The sequence below is a fragment of the Gallinula chloropus genome (assembly GCF_964237585.1).
Source record: "Gallinula chloropus genome assembly, chromosome: 2".
NCBI lineage: Eukaryota > Metazoa > Chordata > Aves > Gruiformes > Rallidae > Gallinula > Gallinula chloropus.
Genome location: NC_140086.1, coordinates 5,227,948 through 5,245,205, shown reverse-complemented (window position 1 = coordinate 5,245,205; position 17,258 = coordinate 5,227,948). Strand labels below are relative to the sequence as shown.

Below are 17,258 nucleotides of genomic sequence, written 5' to 3'. Positions count from 1 at the left end.
AAAACATCCTATAATTCTATGATAAATCCCAGTTAGAAGGAAGGCTGATGTCAGTCATCACTCTGAGCCCCAATTAATTACCTAATAGTTTTACAAGTGAAAAGTTCTACAACTGCAGAGGAATAAACCTATCTATTGACTTAATTTCATTCTTATCAAACTACATTTCTCCTGCTTAGTCTCTTATCTAAATTCAACCAGTACTTTATTCTCTTGGTTTCATTTAAATAATAAGATTTATCCCTTTAAATGTTCGTATTCTTTTCCATTTACAGAGGTGTGCAAAACCCATAAATAGATACAGGTTTCTTATCCTGAGATGGGGCTGGTTCCCCAGATGTATCAGACGTTTTGCAGATTTTCACTCAAAATCACAGAATGTCAGGACTTAGAAGGGACCTCGAAGTATCATCTGATCCAACCCCCCCCCACCAAAGCAGGATCACCTAGAGTAGGTCACAGAGGAACGCATCCAGGTGGGTTGTGAATGTGTCCAGAGACAGGATCAATTACTAGATTTCTGCTCCTACTTTATGCAGCCTCTAAATATTGGGTTACACATCTCTGTTCTCTTCAGTTTGCAGGAAACCCCTTAAAACAACAAAACCCTCTTCAAAGCCAACACCTCTTCCTGTTCTTTGTGAAAAGTTTTGGGGTTTTGTTGTTTCACCACCTCTCCCCCACCACACAAGGTTCTTCCTTAACAATGCAAATTAGACAGTAATTTTTTTTTTTACAACACAGTAAAAAGACTTTTATGACTTGGTTTTGACATTGAACAGATTTAGGCTCTTACTTCCATTCTTCTGGAGGGTGGGCTAGTTCGAATTTCTCTCTCACATTGGATACCCCCATGTCCAGGTGTAGCCAGTGAACCTCCTCAGACTGCAGATGACTGAGCCGTAACCCATAGCACGCCACGTTTTTCACTTTGTGACTGTCCACAATCTTCTGAATTATGCCCTAAAACAGAGAAACACACACACACACACCTTACAAGTCATAAAAAGCAATATGGATCTATAAATCCTACAGGAAGGCTTTAAAACATAACAATGGCACAGCCTACAGAAAACACTGTGCAGTAAACTAGGTACAACCTTTATTAAGGATACTAAATAAGTTCAACTCTAAAGTGTTTCAGACAAACATTTACAATTTCTCAAGTTTTACCAGCACAGCTTCATAAAACAGCAGTAAATATGTTGCCATGATTCTTATCAGAATTGAGTCACCAAGTAAAACAGAGTAACATAAAAGCCAAAATATAAAAAAGCAGATTTGTGGATGAAAACAAAAAAACCCACCCCACCAGCCTTTAAAAGTCACTCTCCACACACAACTGGAAACATCTTGAATTTTCATCCTATTTCATCCTCAACAGCCAGGATTAGGGAGGTCACATCACAGGTCCTTGGTTGCCTTTCCTCTCTTCCCCCACTCATTTTCTCCCAATTAAGCACAGATCCCTTATAAAATGAGGTAAGAAACAATGATTTAGGAACATTTTCAAACAAAACAAATGTCCTTCTTGTTTGTCCTGAAGTGAATGTCACAGTTTGAGGATCTCTCACCAAGAAATGAACCTTTCAAAAAGAAATCAGAACAGATTACCATTTCCCTTCCCTGCTAGACCTCTGGAAGGTCTAACACATGCTAACTGAAATTCAAATGTGTTAGCAGATCCTGGATTAGCCATCTTTCAAGGTGCAACATGCCAGGCTGGCCTGCTCTTATCCAGATTAGAAAGTCAGCAGGAAACCCAAGTTGCTGCCTTACAACCCGGTAGAAGGTAAGGCTTGTGTCTCTGCAAGCTGGTAGATCCCTGCCAGCAGAGAGTTCAGGGCTCAGCAGGAGCACAGGCTATCACTGCTCCCAGACACTTCTTTCTTTGAGGCATTCCTTTGGCTCCTTGCCTGACAATTTCCTACTGAAGATGCTCAGAGGTGAGTGTATGTACACTTACATACACACACACGAGTGCACAGCCTGCAGATTCTTGCTCAGGATTTCAGAAGACATCAACACGTAGCCCATTGGTAAGTACTATGTGAGCCATAAGTGGGCTACTAGGGTCAGGCAGGAGGTTTTATTTATGGTATGACACCATTTCCTAAAATTTATTAGTTTATATTCCCAAGAAAAACCTTTTAAGAGCCAGATTCTGCAGTTACACAAGTAGAAAGCAAACTGCAAAAAGAGAATTAAGCACTGAAGCTGAACAGAGGGGGAAGATGACGTGTAGGAGGGGGATCATGCTTTTGGTGAGGTGATAGTGAGCTCTAGGATCAGCTCACACATCTTACCAAACTCCCAAGGGCTAAATAATCTTCCAGAAGTGATACAGTGCATAGTGAAATGTTAAGAAGTAATTCTATCAAGCCTACAGGAAGGAAACACAAGCTGTGTTAGTAACTTCATGGAGCCTGAGTCAGAAGAGGTTCCATCGAGTCCAGCACCCTGTCTCCAACAGCAGCTGTGTAAGCATCCTCAGATCCAACACCATTGTGTTCTTCCATGTCCAGGAGCTGGACATCCACTGCCTACACTTGAAGGAAGATGTTTACAAACAGCAAAGCACATGAGATGCTTGTGGATGACTGTAACGTGGGAGGGAGACTTCAAAACACACTGGCAAATTAGAGCCTTGAAGCGGCGCTGCCAGCTGGCAGCCCCACACAGACTAACCATCAACAACAGCTGAGTCCTGGCAGCCAGAAGGTCCCCAAGTAGCTGGGACAAATGTCTGATGCAAACAGAAGTGACCTCTGTGCAGGTACAGTGGTAAAAACCAAGTGAAGGGACAGCCACAGTGGCCACAGATGGAAGCCGGGGGAAGAGGCAACAAGAGGCAAGTACATCCCACACTTCCCCTAAACGCTCTCCCAGCCTCTATTTTTATCTGAGTGGATTTCCTGAGCCAAGTGAAATGTCCTTCACCCACCCTCAATGAAACTCCTCCAGTTACTCATCCTGTCTCTTTCTAAACCAGTTTAACTTTTTGCACAATCTTCCCCAGCAAATTCCAACCATCTATTCTCAGGTCAAGGAACGGTTTTAAATCTGAATGAAACGTTCTGACTGCAGCCACAAATACGGGTTAGGTTTGTTTCTTGCCTGTATTTAAGGGTCTCCTATCAAATACTTCAAAGAAGAACAGTTGCCTGTATCCCAGGAAACAGCTAACAACCACCAACTACTCTCAGGAGTGACAGAGACAAATTTAACCACTTCTTTACTCACAGGAGGATCTCTGCTTAGTAAAGCCTAACATTCTGGCAGGGTGCTCTCCCCTGAAGGGAACACAGCCAGCTTTCCTCTCTATGTGCAAACACAAGCAAGTCATTCATTTTGATCTCTTTCTGCTCCCTGCATTGAGTATATAACCAGCAGTGCTTGTTTTTGGAAACCCACTCCTTCCCTCTGTCTCTGATGTCACTGTCAGTTGATAAGGACAGTAGGGGTACATGTCCTTAAACCACAGCTGTGCCTGCTCTGACACAAAACAGCTTTGGAAAGAAAAAAAAAGTAAGAATTCAGATTATCTCTGACCATAAACCAGAAGACTCCTGATGCATAAGGCTCAGCTGAAACCCTTAGTGTTTCCTCAGGAAAGAATTGAACCAGGTGTCTCAGAACCTGTCCATTTTTTAGGGTGGGATCTCAAACATACTGAAGTCAATGTTTAAATTCTCACCAAAACAGAGTGAGTTTTTGAAAGAAAGAGTTTGGGTTGGAAAGGACCTTCAAAATCATCAAGTTCCAATCTCCCTGCCATGGGTAGGGACACCTCTCACTGGACAAGGCTGCTCAAGGCTCCACCCAACTTGGCCTTGAACACTGCCAGGGAGGGGGCACCTAGCACTTCCCTAAGCAACCTGTTCCAGTGCCTCACCATCCTCATTGTGAAGAATTTTTTCCTAATACCCAACCTAAATCTACTCCCTTCCAATTTAAAACCATTCCCCCTTGTCCTATCATGACATGACTTTCTAAAATGTCCCTCCCCAGCTTTCTTGCAGGCCCCTCCAGGTACTGGAAGGCTGCTATAAGATCTCCCCAGAGCCTTCTCCAGGCTGAACAACCCCAACTCTCTCAGCCTGTCTTCATAGAAGAGGTGCTCCAGCCCCTCTAATCATCTTCATGGCCCTACTCTGGACCTGTTCCAACAGTTCCATGTCCTTCTTATGTTGGGGACTCCGGAACTGGACACAGTACTCATGTCTCATGGTAGGGTCTCATGAGAATGGAGTAGAGCCATTATCATATTATCATTTTAACATCATCAGTTAATTCTAAAGCTATTACAAAACTGACAGCAAAACACAAACAGCCAATGTCTTTTCTAAATGAGGTTAGAAGGGTACCCTATTTCTTCTGGCCAGGTGGTGGTATTACCTGGAGAAAATAATTAGCAATAATTAGTATGTACTGCAACTCAAGGAAAAGTCATCTAAGCAGAAAGGAGATGGCAGCATTGGTGCAAAGGAGGTCAAAGGTTAGAAGCTACAGTCTAAAACCTTCTGTGTGCCCCGGAAGGAAGAAGTGATGCTTTAAAAACAAACATGTTAAGTGGCTTCTCTTTTGCACAGAAATGCCACAAATCTCCTTCCAAACCCTAACAGACCACAGTCAGAATGAAGAACTGGAGAAATAAGGAAATGTGGTGATTAGGACACTCACAATGACTCATCTGCAGGGGAAACCTCTTCAAGTAAAACATCCATTTCCTCATTTCTTTTTAGTAATGAACCAAAGAGGTTGAATTTTCACTGAATCACAGAATGTCAGGGGTTGGAAGGGACCTCGAAAGATCATCTAGTCCAACCTCCCCACCAGAGCCGGGTCAACTAGATTAGGTCACATAACAACACATCCAGGTGGGCTTTGAATGCCTCCAGAGAAGGAGACTCCACAACCTCTCTGGGCAGCCTGTCCCAGGGCTCTGTCACCCTCACAGTGTATTAATTTCTCCTTATATTCATACAGAACCTCCTATGCTCCAGCTTGCACCCACTGCCACGGGCCTATCACTGGCCATCACTGAGAAGAGCCTGGCTCCATCCTCCTGACACTCACCCTTCACATATTTATAAACATCAGTATGGTCCCTCCTCACCCTCCCCTTCTCCAAGCTAAAGAGACCCAGCTCCCTCAGCCTGTCCTCACAAGGAAGGTGTTCCATTCCATCACCTTTGGTGGCCCTGCTGGACTCTTTCAATAGTTCCTTAAACATGTAGAGCACTTAAATCATTCAGAGCTGCCTTCAACCTACATAACCCACACCACATCAGCGCGGTTCACTCAGCCACACGAACTCTCCCGGGGGGAGCGCAGCCACAGAGCAGAGTCAGTTCCCATGCAGCAGGACAGAGTTGATCTGGCTGCTACATCCGAACACCACAAAAGTCACCTCCAAGCCTCGTGCTGGCACCGCAGCCATAACTGGGCCAGTGTATATATACTACTCCGACGGGTTAGTAAACAACGCGTAGTCTCCTTGGGTTCTGGACAGGCTCCAGAGACCAAGTGGAGATGCTTGGAGGGTCAAACAAAGCCACTGCCGTCACTCTAGGATGGGTGACAGCTTCTCTGCCTTTCAGGGTAGAGAAGGCAGAGGCAGGGCTCATCGTTGTGAGGAGCCCTGCCAGAAGCATGCCTGATGGTTTTCGTGGCAGTGATCAGAATGCTTAATCAGAAGTTTCCAGACAAGCAATTTAATGGCTTAACCACTGCAGAATAGTGGCTTTGAAAACATCCCACGAAGATATGTCATGGTGACACTAACTGGAAGCACAGCCAAGGAGATCTGAGATCTCTCCAAACTTGACCCAGACGAATTCTTAAGTGGAAAAACCACCAAACTTTCAATCAGGACTACAAACTTAAGACCTCAAATTAATCACAGCTAGAAATAGTCATAGGAGAGTGTGACTCCAGCAGAAACCAACTGCAAAATGAGATTTCAGTTTTGGTGTACACAGGATACCCACAGGAACATAAATTTCTGTGAGGAGCTTTCATGTGTCTCTTGTCAGTCCAAAATACTCTGAACAACTCGAAGGAAGTCTCACAAACAAGCACCAGATGAATGTTCCTTACTATAACCAGATACTTTCATTAGGTTACCAGAGCAAACATTGACCCCAAACACAAACCAGGCAACCACAGCTGAGCAAAAGAGGATGGGGTGCCCTCAGGGAATTTCCTACCAATAACAGGCAACTGATAGGTCACCTTTCCCTCCCTTTAAAACAGAGGAGGAAATGATGACACCAAACTGAGTGGTGAAGCTAATGTGCTAGAGAGACAGGATCCATCCAGAGGGACCTGGACAGGCTGGAGAAGTGGGTTCAGGTGAACCTCACGAGGTTCAACAAAGCCAAGTGCAGGGTCCTGCACCTGGGTCAGAACAATTCCCATTATCCATACAGGTTAGGAGATGGTGTGCTAGAAAGCAGCCCTGAGGAAAAGGACTTGGAGGTACTTGTGGATGAGAAGCTGGACAAGAGCCACCAATGTGCATCTGCAGCCCAGAAGGCCAACTGCATCCTGGGCTGCATCAAAAGAAGTGTGGCCAGCAGATGGAGAGAGGGGATTCTGCCCCTCTGCTCTGTTCTGGTGAGACCTCACCTGGAAAACCGTGTCCAACTTTGGAGCCCTCAGCACAAGAATGACTTGTACCTGTTGGGAATGCGTCCAGAGGAGGCCACAAAAATGATCAAAGGGCTGGAGCACCTCTGCTATGAAGATAGGCTGAGAGAGTTGGGCTTGTTCAGCTTGGAGAAGAGAAGGCTCTGGGGGAACCTTAGTGTCCTTCCAGTACTTGAAAGGTGCCCATAAGAAAGCTGGGGAAGAACTGTTCCCAAGGCCATGTAGCAATAGGACAAGGGGTGATGGTTTTAAACTCAAAAAGAGGAGATTTAGGTTGGATATTAGGAAAACGTTCTTCACTAAGAGGGTGGTGGATCACTGGAAGATGTTGCCCAGAGAGGTAGTGGAGGCCCCATCCCTGGAAACATTGAAGGTCAGGCTTGATGGGGCTCTGAGTGACCTGATCTAGTGAAGATGTCCCTGTTTACTGCAGAGGGGTTGGACTAGATGGCCTTTAAAAGCTCCCTTCCAACCTAATGCATTCTATGATTGTATGAAAAAAAGAAAATTTAAATAGCTAGCAAACAGGACAGCCTGTACTTTGTCTACAGAACCTACAGACATCCAACACAGCTGATTTGAAAAATAGATTAATATTTGTCCTAAACTAGGAGAACATGTCCACAGGTAGGATTTACAGTACAGTATGGTTAGGAGGCTGCTGAAAACACAAGACCAAGCAGAGAGAGGCCAAAAGGTGCAGGACACCCTAGGCTCTCCCCATGTATCAGTAACACCTCGTGCTTCCGTTAACGAGTTAAATGAATTGCTTGCTTGTAAATTAACAAAGCTGATGTGTTACTATGAATAACCTGCAGTTGAAATAACACACTCCCAGTGCGACTACGAACCTCATTTCCTTATTTAGTAGGAAGGAGATGGTGTCCTGCACTAGAGAAAGTCTTTGAGTAGCACTTCTGACACAGGGACACGGTGTTCATGTTTGTGAAGCATTTCAAATGTGTCAAATGCTAGTTATGTAAAACAGTATGTTAACTCCTGAGGAGGGATCTTACATGGAGACCTCAAATGAAGACTTGGACAAAAGAGAAGTACAAACCTCTGATGCAAATTCATTTAGAATTTCCATAAATGAAAACCCCATGTCCTCACAATACCAAAACATGGGCTGTCCTCCAATGACACGATGTTCAACAGTCAAAGAAAAGCGCCCATGTCCCTTTCTTTCTCACTGTCATGCAAGTTTCCTTCTCCTGGCCAGATCCAGGAAACACATTTGTACATCACACGATAAACAGACTGGGGAACTGATCCAGCTGAACAAGAGCTCTGCCACTGAAGCACAGCACCAAGTATGTACTGCAACTACAGCCAAACCCACGTTATTCTGCCACCTTGCAAGGCCAGAGACACCATCAACTCAAACACCACATCCACGTAGGTGCCTCAGCATCTTTCACATTTAAGTTATAAGATAGATCAGTCATCCAAAGTGCTTCTCCACATCCACACTTTATTCCTCAGTGAGCCTCCAAGCGTACACCAACAGCGATGACAAACACAGAGCAGGTACTGCTGTGCTTTCCAGTCTCCTTGGCTGTTCAGCACTCTTCTTGGAATCACAGAATCTCCTGAGTTGGAAGGGACCCATAAGGGTCATCAAGTCCAACTCCTGGCTCCACACAGGCCCAGCCAAGTCAGAGCATGGGACTGAGGGAATCATCCAGACGCTTCTTGAGCTCAGCCAAGCTCGGTGCTGTAACCACTTCCCTGGGGAGCCTGTGTCAGTGCCCGACCATCCTCTCAGTACAGAACCTCTTCCTAAGATCCAACCTAAATCTCCCCTGTTGCAGCTTCATACTGTTCCTTTGTGAACAGTATGAACAAAACAATTGTTCGCTTTAACTTGGACCGAGCTTGTGAAACAAGCACAAGAGCTGTGCCAGCACAGCCAAGGTGGAAGCAGAAGACAAACAGTGAGAAGGATGCTGGCATTGCTGCCAGAAGGAACAACCATCTAACCAGGATACTGTTTGAGTTGTACATCTTTGCACTGGAGACACTTCCTATTCCTTCACCACAAACTGCACCCCCAACCAAACACTCAGGTCTCCTGGATTAGTGGGTAAGATACCACAACAAACCACAGTGCAGAAACAGAATCACAGACTGGTTTGGGGTGGAAGGGACCTCAAAGCTCATCTAGTTCCAAGCCCCTGCCATGGGCAGGGACACCCTCCACTAGCCCAGGTTGCCCAAAGCCTCATCCAACCTGGCTGTGAACAGTGCCAGAGAGGGACAGCCACAGCTTCTCTGGGCAGCCTGTTCCAGAGCCTCACCACACAGAGTGAAGAATTTCTTCCTCACACCTAATCTGTATCTCCCCTCTTTCAGTTTAAACCCATTGCCCCTTGTCCTGTCACTCCACACACCTGTAACCAGTCCCTTTCCCATAGGCCCCTTCAGGTACCGGAGGGTCCCTCTGGAGCCTTCTCTTCTCCAGGCTGTACAAGCCCAACTCTCTCAGCCTGTCTTCACAGCAGAGGTGCTCCAGCCCTCTCATTATCTTTGTGGCCTCCTCTGGACTCACTCCAACAGCTCTGTGTCTTTTTTATGCTGGGGACCCCTGAGCTGGATTCAGTACTGCAGGTGGGTGTCACCAGAGCAGAGAGGTAGAATCCCCTCCCTTGACCTGCTGGTCATGCTGCTTTCCATGCAGCCCAAGATACAGTTGGCATTTTGGGCTGTAGGCACACACTGCTGGGTCATGGTGAACATTTCATCAACCAACACCCCCAAATCCTTCTCCTTAGGGCATAAGGCTCCTCACCTGCTACAGAGTCAAGAGCCTAATGCAGGCAAGCCTGGAAGGGATGGAAATACTGCAAGAACAGCTACCCACATGAGAATGAAATACAGACACTGTAGAAACAGAACTGTCTTGGTAGGAAGGGAGTTTTCAGATCATCAAGTCAAACCACCAACCTAACCTAGGATGGACTAGACATGAAAATTGCAAGATAAAAATTGGATAGGGATAGATGGGGCGAGTCAAACAGGAAAAAAGCAAGCAATAAATAGTGCCCTAGTGATGTCTCAGCTGAACGTCCTTCTTCTGAAAAGGTCAAAATTGGGGACTGGCTGGAACACCCAATCTTCCAACCCTGCACCCTTGTGTTCCACCTGTGAGAAGTAAGATTCTGCAGGGTGGGAGGGAAACAATGAATTTGCTCTGGTCTCTTTGCCTGAGGTAGGGATGGAACACAGCCAAGGAATGCCCCTTGACTTCAAGCTTCTCTTGGTCAATTAAATTAGATATATCCTCACCCTTCAGCTAAGCATGTTGGGTTTTTAGTCTGCTGTTTGAATTCTTATTTCACCAGCATTAAAGATGACATTTTGGGGTGGTACTGCACAGAAAGGGATCCACATGGTGAAGAGGTTGATAGTGCCCTGGACACCATCTTTATTTCCATCAGAAGAGGGGTGGCCAGCAGGGACAGGGAGGGGATTGTCCATCTCTACTCTGCCCTCGTGAGGCCCTAGTTGGGAGGGAGTCCTGTGTCCAGAGCTGGGGGCCCCAATACAAGAAAGATGGGGAGCTGTTGGAGAGGGTTCAGAGAAGGGCAGTAGGAGATGATTAGAGGGCTGGAGCACCTCCCCTATGAAGAGACGCTGGGGGAGCTGGGCTTGTTCAGCCTGGAGAAGAGAAGGCTGTGGGGGGACCTCATTGCAGCCTTCCAGTGCCTGAAGGGAGCAGAGAAACAGGAGGGGAATCAACTTTTTAAAAGGGTAGACAGTGGCAGGACAAGGGGGATGGACTGAAGCTGAAGAAGGGAAGGTTTAGATTAGATATTAGGGGGAAGTTTTTTTGAGAGAGCAGTGAGGGGCTGGAACAGGCTGCCCAGAGAGGTGGTGGAGGAGCAGCTGAGGGAACTGGGGGTGTTTACTCTAGAGAAGAGGAGGCTGAGGGGAGACTTTATCACCCCTACAGTAGCCTGAAAGGAGGTTGTGACAGGTGATAGGATGAGGGGGAATGGCCTCAAGCTGCACCAGGGCAGGGTCAGATTAGACATTAGGAGGAAATTCTTCACCAAAAGGGTTGTCAGGCATTGGAACAGGCTGCCCAGGGAGGGGGCTGAGTCATCAACCACGGATATATTTAGAAGACAAGCAGATGAGGTGCTCAGGGATATGGTTTAGTAGAGGACAGGTATGGTTGGGCTCAATGATCTCAAAGGTCTTTTCCAACCTGGTGATTCTATGTTTCATGTTTGGCGGCCGATCACGACGCAGTGGCAATGTTTACTTTCAGGGTGCACTTCAGACCAAAGAAATTCCATCTCAGCAACACCCACCTACTTACATGCCACACCTGAGGCTGTGAACAGGGCAGAGCATGCCCTGCATCCTCTCCAACCCCCAAGCCCTGGAAATATGCACGTAGACAACACATCCAAATGAAAACATACCAAGATAAATAGGGAAGACAAACAACCTTTCTTTCCCTGTCAAATGTGTGGTTGTACAGGCATTTTCCAGTAGGAGATCACTGTTTGCACATTCAAAAAGCCTCTTTTGCAAGTGAAGCATGTCTTTAGTGTTGTACCAAGTAGAAACAGGGTAAAGGGAGCATGCCAGTCCTTTGAAACCCAGAAAAGCATTTCCAAGAATTGAAAAGCTTCCCTTGTATCCTGTGCAGGACACAGACTCATCCCTGAAAAGGAAGCGGCTGTCTTAGAGGGACTGAATCCATCCAGAACAAACAGAGGTCCACAGCCAGTTCTCCTCAACATAAAGCCTACTTACAGCCACACCACTGTCAGGGCTGAAGATATTTCTTGTTAAAAGAGCAAGGAAACTGTACCTTTAGCCTGGCCTCCTAAGAGACTCTTAGAGAAAGCTAATTCCTGTTCATCTAAGGGTTTTATGATGAAAAAGGTTTTCCCCCCAATCAAGGATTTTGTAATTTATACAGCTAAAGCACCGTTTCCACTCTGCTCTTAGGAAGTCACAAAAGATCTCTTTTCTTTATTTTTAAAGGGAAAGGGGCCTTTCCTCACATCTTTGACTGTAAAAAACCACCCTTTCCACTGAGAAAGACAAACTCGCCTTGGTTAGAAAGGGAAGATGTTAGAAATCCCAAGTTGGGAATGAAAATCCCACCCCTGCTTTCCCTTGGCATTAGTACATTCCACCAAGTCCTCCACTTTGCAAGCAGAAATACATTTAATTGGTTCTCCTGGAGATTTCAGCCAGAGCCTGACTTCCTCTGAATACTGGAAAGGTTCCTCGGCTGTCATCCCAGAAGCTGTGCTAACCAGGGAGTGGTCTTATAAACTCTTTTTTTTAGTTTTCCTTGTAATTGCAGCTCTGTGTCACAGATATCCACCTCTGAATAACCTAACAGTGCTCTTTGGAAAGGAGCCCAGGGCCAAACCCAGCACTGGTCTCCTCACTCTGTAATTCCGAAGAAAGAGAAGGTCTATTGCAGACCATCTCCTCCACAGAAGGTGGTGTGGTTGGGGGGGAAGTCAGGCAGGGAAACTCAGGCATAAAAACCTTAAGGGCTATTTTAATCTGAAATTATTCAGCTTGGTCAAAGGGCAGTCATTCCAATGGAATGTAGGCTTGGACTCCAAAGACAGTTTACTGTTTCTAAAAGAACTGTCAGGATATGGTAACGCATCGGTGCTAGAGCTTTACTAGAGCTTTACTACAGAGTACCTGCAGGTTTAACTAGCATCCTCCCAGTTTCACAAGATAAAAAAAGAACAATATTAGAACTGGGGCTGTTCAGCCTAAAGACAAGAAGACTGAGAGGGGTTCTCATTAATATTTATAAATATCTCAAGTGTGGGACACAGGGGGAAATGGCCAGCCTCTTCTCAGTGTCTGTGGGGACAGGACAAGGGGCAATGGCCTCAAGCTGGAGCACAGGAAGTTCTGCAACAGTATGTAGAAGAACTTTTTCCCAGTGAGGGTGACAGAGCCCTGGGACAGGCTGCCCAGGGGGTGTGGAGTCTCCTTCTCTGGAGATATTCAAGACCCATCTGGACTCACCTGTGTGACCTGTCCTAGGGACCCTGCTTTGGCAGGGGGTTTGGACTCGATCTCTTGAGGTCCCTTCCAACCCCTACAATTCTATGATTCTGTGGTTTATTAAAAGAACAGGGTTCAGCAGCACCCCCACTGCATCCGTCTTTGTTAGGAAAGAGCAATGCAAAACTCCCATTACCCCTAAAAACTCCCATCCAGCTAGATGTGCATACGAGGCAACTAAAGATTAAGGCAAGCCTCAAATAACTGCTATTTGCCTGTTATTTTGACCCAATTTTTCTTAAAAATCTGACATGTTTCAGCTTCAAACAAGCCTATCTCACTGCAAATCGAAGCCCAGGCTCAATTTCTTGCAGGGAGTGTAAGGTTTGGATCCTTACAGCCCATGACCACAGGCATTTCTGAGCTGGGGAAACCAGAGATGTAATCTCTGCTTTTGTTTTTCGACATACTTCTGGGAAAAGATAACCTTGACTTCAAGTACAGCAGAAAGAACCCTAAACATCCGTCCACAACCAAGGCTTGCAAGGTTAAAAACATACTGAGACAGAGTTTTCCTTCCCTTGTACCAAGTAATAAACTTTATGAAATGAACCAAGCACATCAAATAGATCCAGTTCTGGGCTCCCTGGTATAAAATAGACAGGGATCTCCTGGAGAGAGTCCAGTGGAGGGCTGCAAAGGTGATTAAGGGCCTGGAGCATCTCCTCTATGAGGAAAGGCTGAAAGAACCGGGGCTCTTCAGCCTGGAGAAAAGAGGCCTGAGAGGGGATATGAGCAATGTTTATAAATATCTCAAGTGTGGGACACAGGGGGAAATGGCCAGCCTCTTCTCAGTGGTCTCTGGGGACAGGACAAGGGGCAATGGCTGCAAGTTGGGAAATAAGAAATTCTGCACCAATATGGGGAACAACTTTTTCCTAGTGAGGGTGACAGAGCCCTGGAACAGGCTGCCCAGGGGGGTTGTGGAGTCTCCTCTGGAGATACTCAAGACCCATCTGGACACCGACCTGTGTGACCTGTCCTAGGGACCCTGCTTTGGCAGGGAGGTTGGACCCCAAGGTCTCTGGAGGCCCCCTCCAACCCCTACAATTCTGTGATCAACCCACTATACTTAAGCCAGGGAGCAAAGATCTCTCATATGACATCAAAAACCCTTATTTCACATGAAAGAAGTGTATGCTATTGATGATAATGGTTCCCATCGTTGTACCCCTAATCTGTCCACTCACCAAGTTATCCCTGAACACAGACACAAGCATATTAAATCGACAAGGGAGAGATTTTCTAATTATTACCAATGAAAATCCTGCAATTTCCCATGGTCACAAGGTCTACTCCACTTTGGAATGCTGCTAGGTATTTTCATACACAGCAATGCTTGAATATACACAGCAAGAGAGGAAAAGAAAACATTCAAAACTCTTTCATTTATACTTAGTTATCTATTGTACAAAGGAAACTTAATAGCAGGCAGGAGGAGAAACCAGTCTCCTTAACTCCTCCAAGAAGATCACGTCTCTGTTGAATTTTAGAGAATAAAATCTTTGGAAGGAAAAAGGAGATGGGAACCTGCTTCTACAGTCTGAACCTTAGAGAGAAAACAACCCTGCAAACCACCTACCACCACACAAGATTCTGCTCTTGAAGGATAATTAAAAAAACTACAAGGAAACCACCAAGTTTTAACAGCATTTCACATGTTAAACTGAGCTTCATTTCACTTTAAATATTCAAAACCAGAAAGAGTAAGTGTAGTGAGTGGTAAGTAAAGATGTCAGCATTAGAGCATGGATGCTTCATGACCACGCTTTCCGTGCATATACCCGTTTGCATCCACCTCTAAGATTAGAGAGATTTAAAGTTACTGTAAAAAAAAACATCCCAACATCTGAGGTTTTTTCCCTAGACCCTGGACTAGCAGCAGGTGAGTGCTGGGTGGCGGGGGAAACGGACACTTATTGAAGGGAGCAAGGATGCTTCAGCTCTGTTTCCCGACATCGTGAGGGAATCCTCACCATAAGAAGGGCATTAAAGGCCTTGAGCATATCCAGAGAAGGGCAACCAGGCTGGGAAAGGGGCTGGAGGGAAAATCATATGAGGAGCAGCTGAGGGATCTGGGGATGTTCAGTCTGGAGAAGAGGAGGCTGAGGGGAGACCATATCACCACCTACAACTACCTGAAGGGAGGTTGTAGAGAGGTGGGTGATGGTCTCTTCAGCCAGGTGACAGGAGATGGGACAAGGGGAAATGGCACAAAGCTGCACCAGGGCAGAGTGAGATTAGATGTTAGGAGAAAATTCTTCACTAAAAGAGTTGTCATGGCCTGGAACAGGCTGCCCAGGGAGCGGGTTGGGCCACCATCCCTGGATGTGTTTAAAAAAGGGTAGATGAGGTACTTAGGTATACGGTTTAGCTTAGGATGGGAATGGTTGGACTTGATGATCTTAAAGGTCTTTGGCAACTCATTCACAAAATCACAAGGTTGGAAAAGACTTTTTTTTTTAAAAAAAAAAGGTCATATGCACATTACATTTAACCACACAAAACACATAAATATGCATCTCTTAACATATAAGCAAGTAAAAGTAAAGTTTTTTTAAAACATGAAAAGCATCATTTAAGGTCACCTTTATTCCAGTTCTCACCCCTGCCAAGCTGCATCACACAGGATTTTTTTGAGGAGTAGAATGTGCTGAAAGTCTGGTGACATACATCAGCTGTGCCATCTAGACCTGTAACCTCTGTTTAAAATGTCAAGTCTTTATTCTGCAAAAATGGGAAGACTTCTTATTTCTTTAAGAGAATAAACTATCCATCTGGGGTTTGTCTGGGGTTTGGTTTTGTTCTCAAGGAAAGCTGGTACCACTGAAAGCTTTTTCTGCAGCTACTCACAATATGAAGATGAAGGTTTTTTTTAAAAAATAAACAAAAAATTCTGTGTTTGGTTGCTTCCAGACTTCCATCTCCCCCCTTTTTTTAGCATGAATTTAAACACTGAACCTAAAGATGCCATGAGAATGCCAAAAGCAGACTTACTCGGACATCGGTAGCGTCTCCGTGCCGGATAATGCTGGCCCACGTTGTCGGTTCACTGCTGCTCTCAAAGTAGTGAAAGACCTTTAAGACTCGTTCCATGGCCCCTGGGGAACGCTCCATCCCAGTACTGAGGTGTGTCTTTGCACTTGAACTTGGTGTATGATTCAAGTTTGGATCAAGGTAAGCTGCTGCCATGGTTTTGCTAGATGCTAGGTATCTGTCATATTCTAGGGAAGGGAAACACAGAATAAATGCATTTGAGTCATACCCAAATTTGACATCGATTCATACAAAGCAGTTACCAAAAATCCACAAAGGTTTGTTTTTAAGGGACACTTGGTGGCATTTTTTGGAGAATCTGCCTGATCAAAGTGATCTTCCTGATCCCCGATCAAGTAATCTGAATGTGAGCACCACACATCATTAACAAAAGCAATTGATTACCTTTGGCAAATCTTCGTTTCTCAATGACTTAACTCAGGCTGGGTTGACAAATCCTTCAGGATCAAATAGCACCTTCCAGTTTTACCAAGGGTTCCCATCCCTAAAATCTCCCATCTCTGGTCGTGCAACAAGCCTCTAAAGATCAGCACAGGGAAACCACGACAGCCCAGTCACCCAACTGGAGGCTTTCCACTGAGAAGCTGCACACCAACACCAGGCTCTCCTCTTTAAGGCTAGGATATGGTCAGATCACATGTTTTGTGCTATTTTGAGAAACACTAAGGCTCAAAACCACCCAGAGCTGAATTAAAACTTCACTGAGGAAGCATTAAGATCACCACTGTCCCTCCTCTCCTCAACTACCATCGACTAACCTGCTTTCCAAGTGATTTCCAAGTCTGGTGGCAAAAGGCATGGACTCATAGTATGAGTCTGCATCTCAAAAGAAAGAAACCACATTGTCTCTTGGCTGCTGCTGTGGATTACTCAGCCAGGAGCAGCTGGTGTCTGAGAAATCAACGCAGCACAAGAGAAAAAAAGAGCAAACAATTTGTCTTTCCTTGCCTAAAACAGTCTCAAGCATCATTCCAGTCTGTTGGCAGAGCTGTAGGGCTCTGCTCCAGGGCTTGGACAGTGCATGGAGACTTCTGTACCTCTTCCTCACAGTGAGCAGTCAGTAGGAAGCTGGTTTTGGAAATGTGGAGATACTGAAAAGAACCTAAACTTGATTTTTTTTTAAGCTTAGCATGCTGAATGCTTTTCTAGTAGTAATGTTGGCCTGTGGAAGGGGGATGGAAGAGAGTGAAACAGATTCAAGCAGTCCTGCTACTCAATGCCTGAGCCTCAGCTCACCTGACCACCAGGCAGAGGAGACACCCACACTTTCAGCTGAGCTCCTCTACCATCTGGCTGCACCTCAACAGAGCTTCAGCCACCAACCTGACACCCACCATGGTGCTCTGCTGACAACAGTTCAGGAAACTACAGGCTTGGGGTGAGAAGCGGTTTGGTTTTTAGGGTTGGCTTAGTTTTATACCACAGCTCCCCAAACAAGCTCACCACAAGATGTTAGACAAGCACAGAGGAAGAGAAGTAGAAGC

The 17,258-nt window shown here is 45.6% G+C and overlaps 1 protein-coding gene across 26 annotated transcripts in view; it reads right to left on the bottom strand.

Moving 5' to 3' along the window:
- PTK2 (protein tyrosine kinase 2) overlaps positions 1-17,258 on the bottom strand; it is a gene marked incomplete at its 5' end in the record, with an annotated part of 172,637 nt that overhangs the window by 130,243 nt on the left and 25,136 nt on the right. For 17 of the 26 annotated variants that reach the window (XM_084260357.1, XM_084260355.1, XM_084260367.1 and 14 more), the window contains 2 exons: positions 797-963; positions 15,715-15,909. In XM_084260357.1, coding sequence (XP_084116483.1) covers positions 797-963; positions 15,715-15,909 — 362 coding nt within the window. Of the gene's footprint in view, positions 1-796; positions 964-15,714; positions 15,942-17,258 lie in introns of those variants that run through there. The other 9 variants (XM_084260375.1, XM_084260370.1, XM_084260371.1 and 6 more) reach the window with 3 other exon arrangements.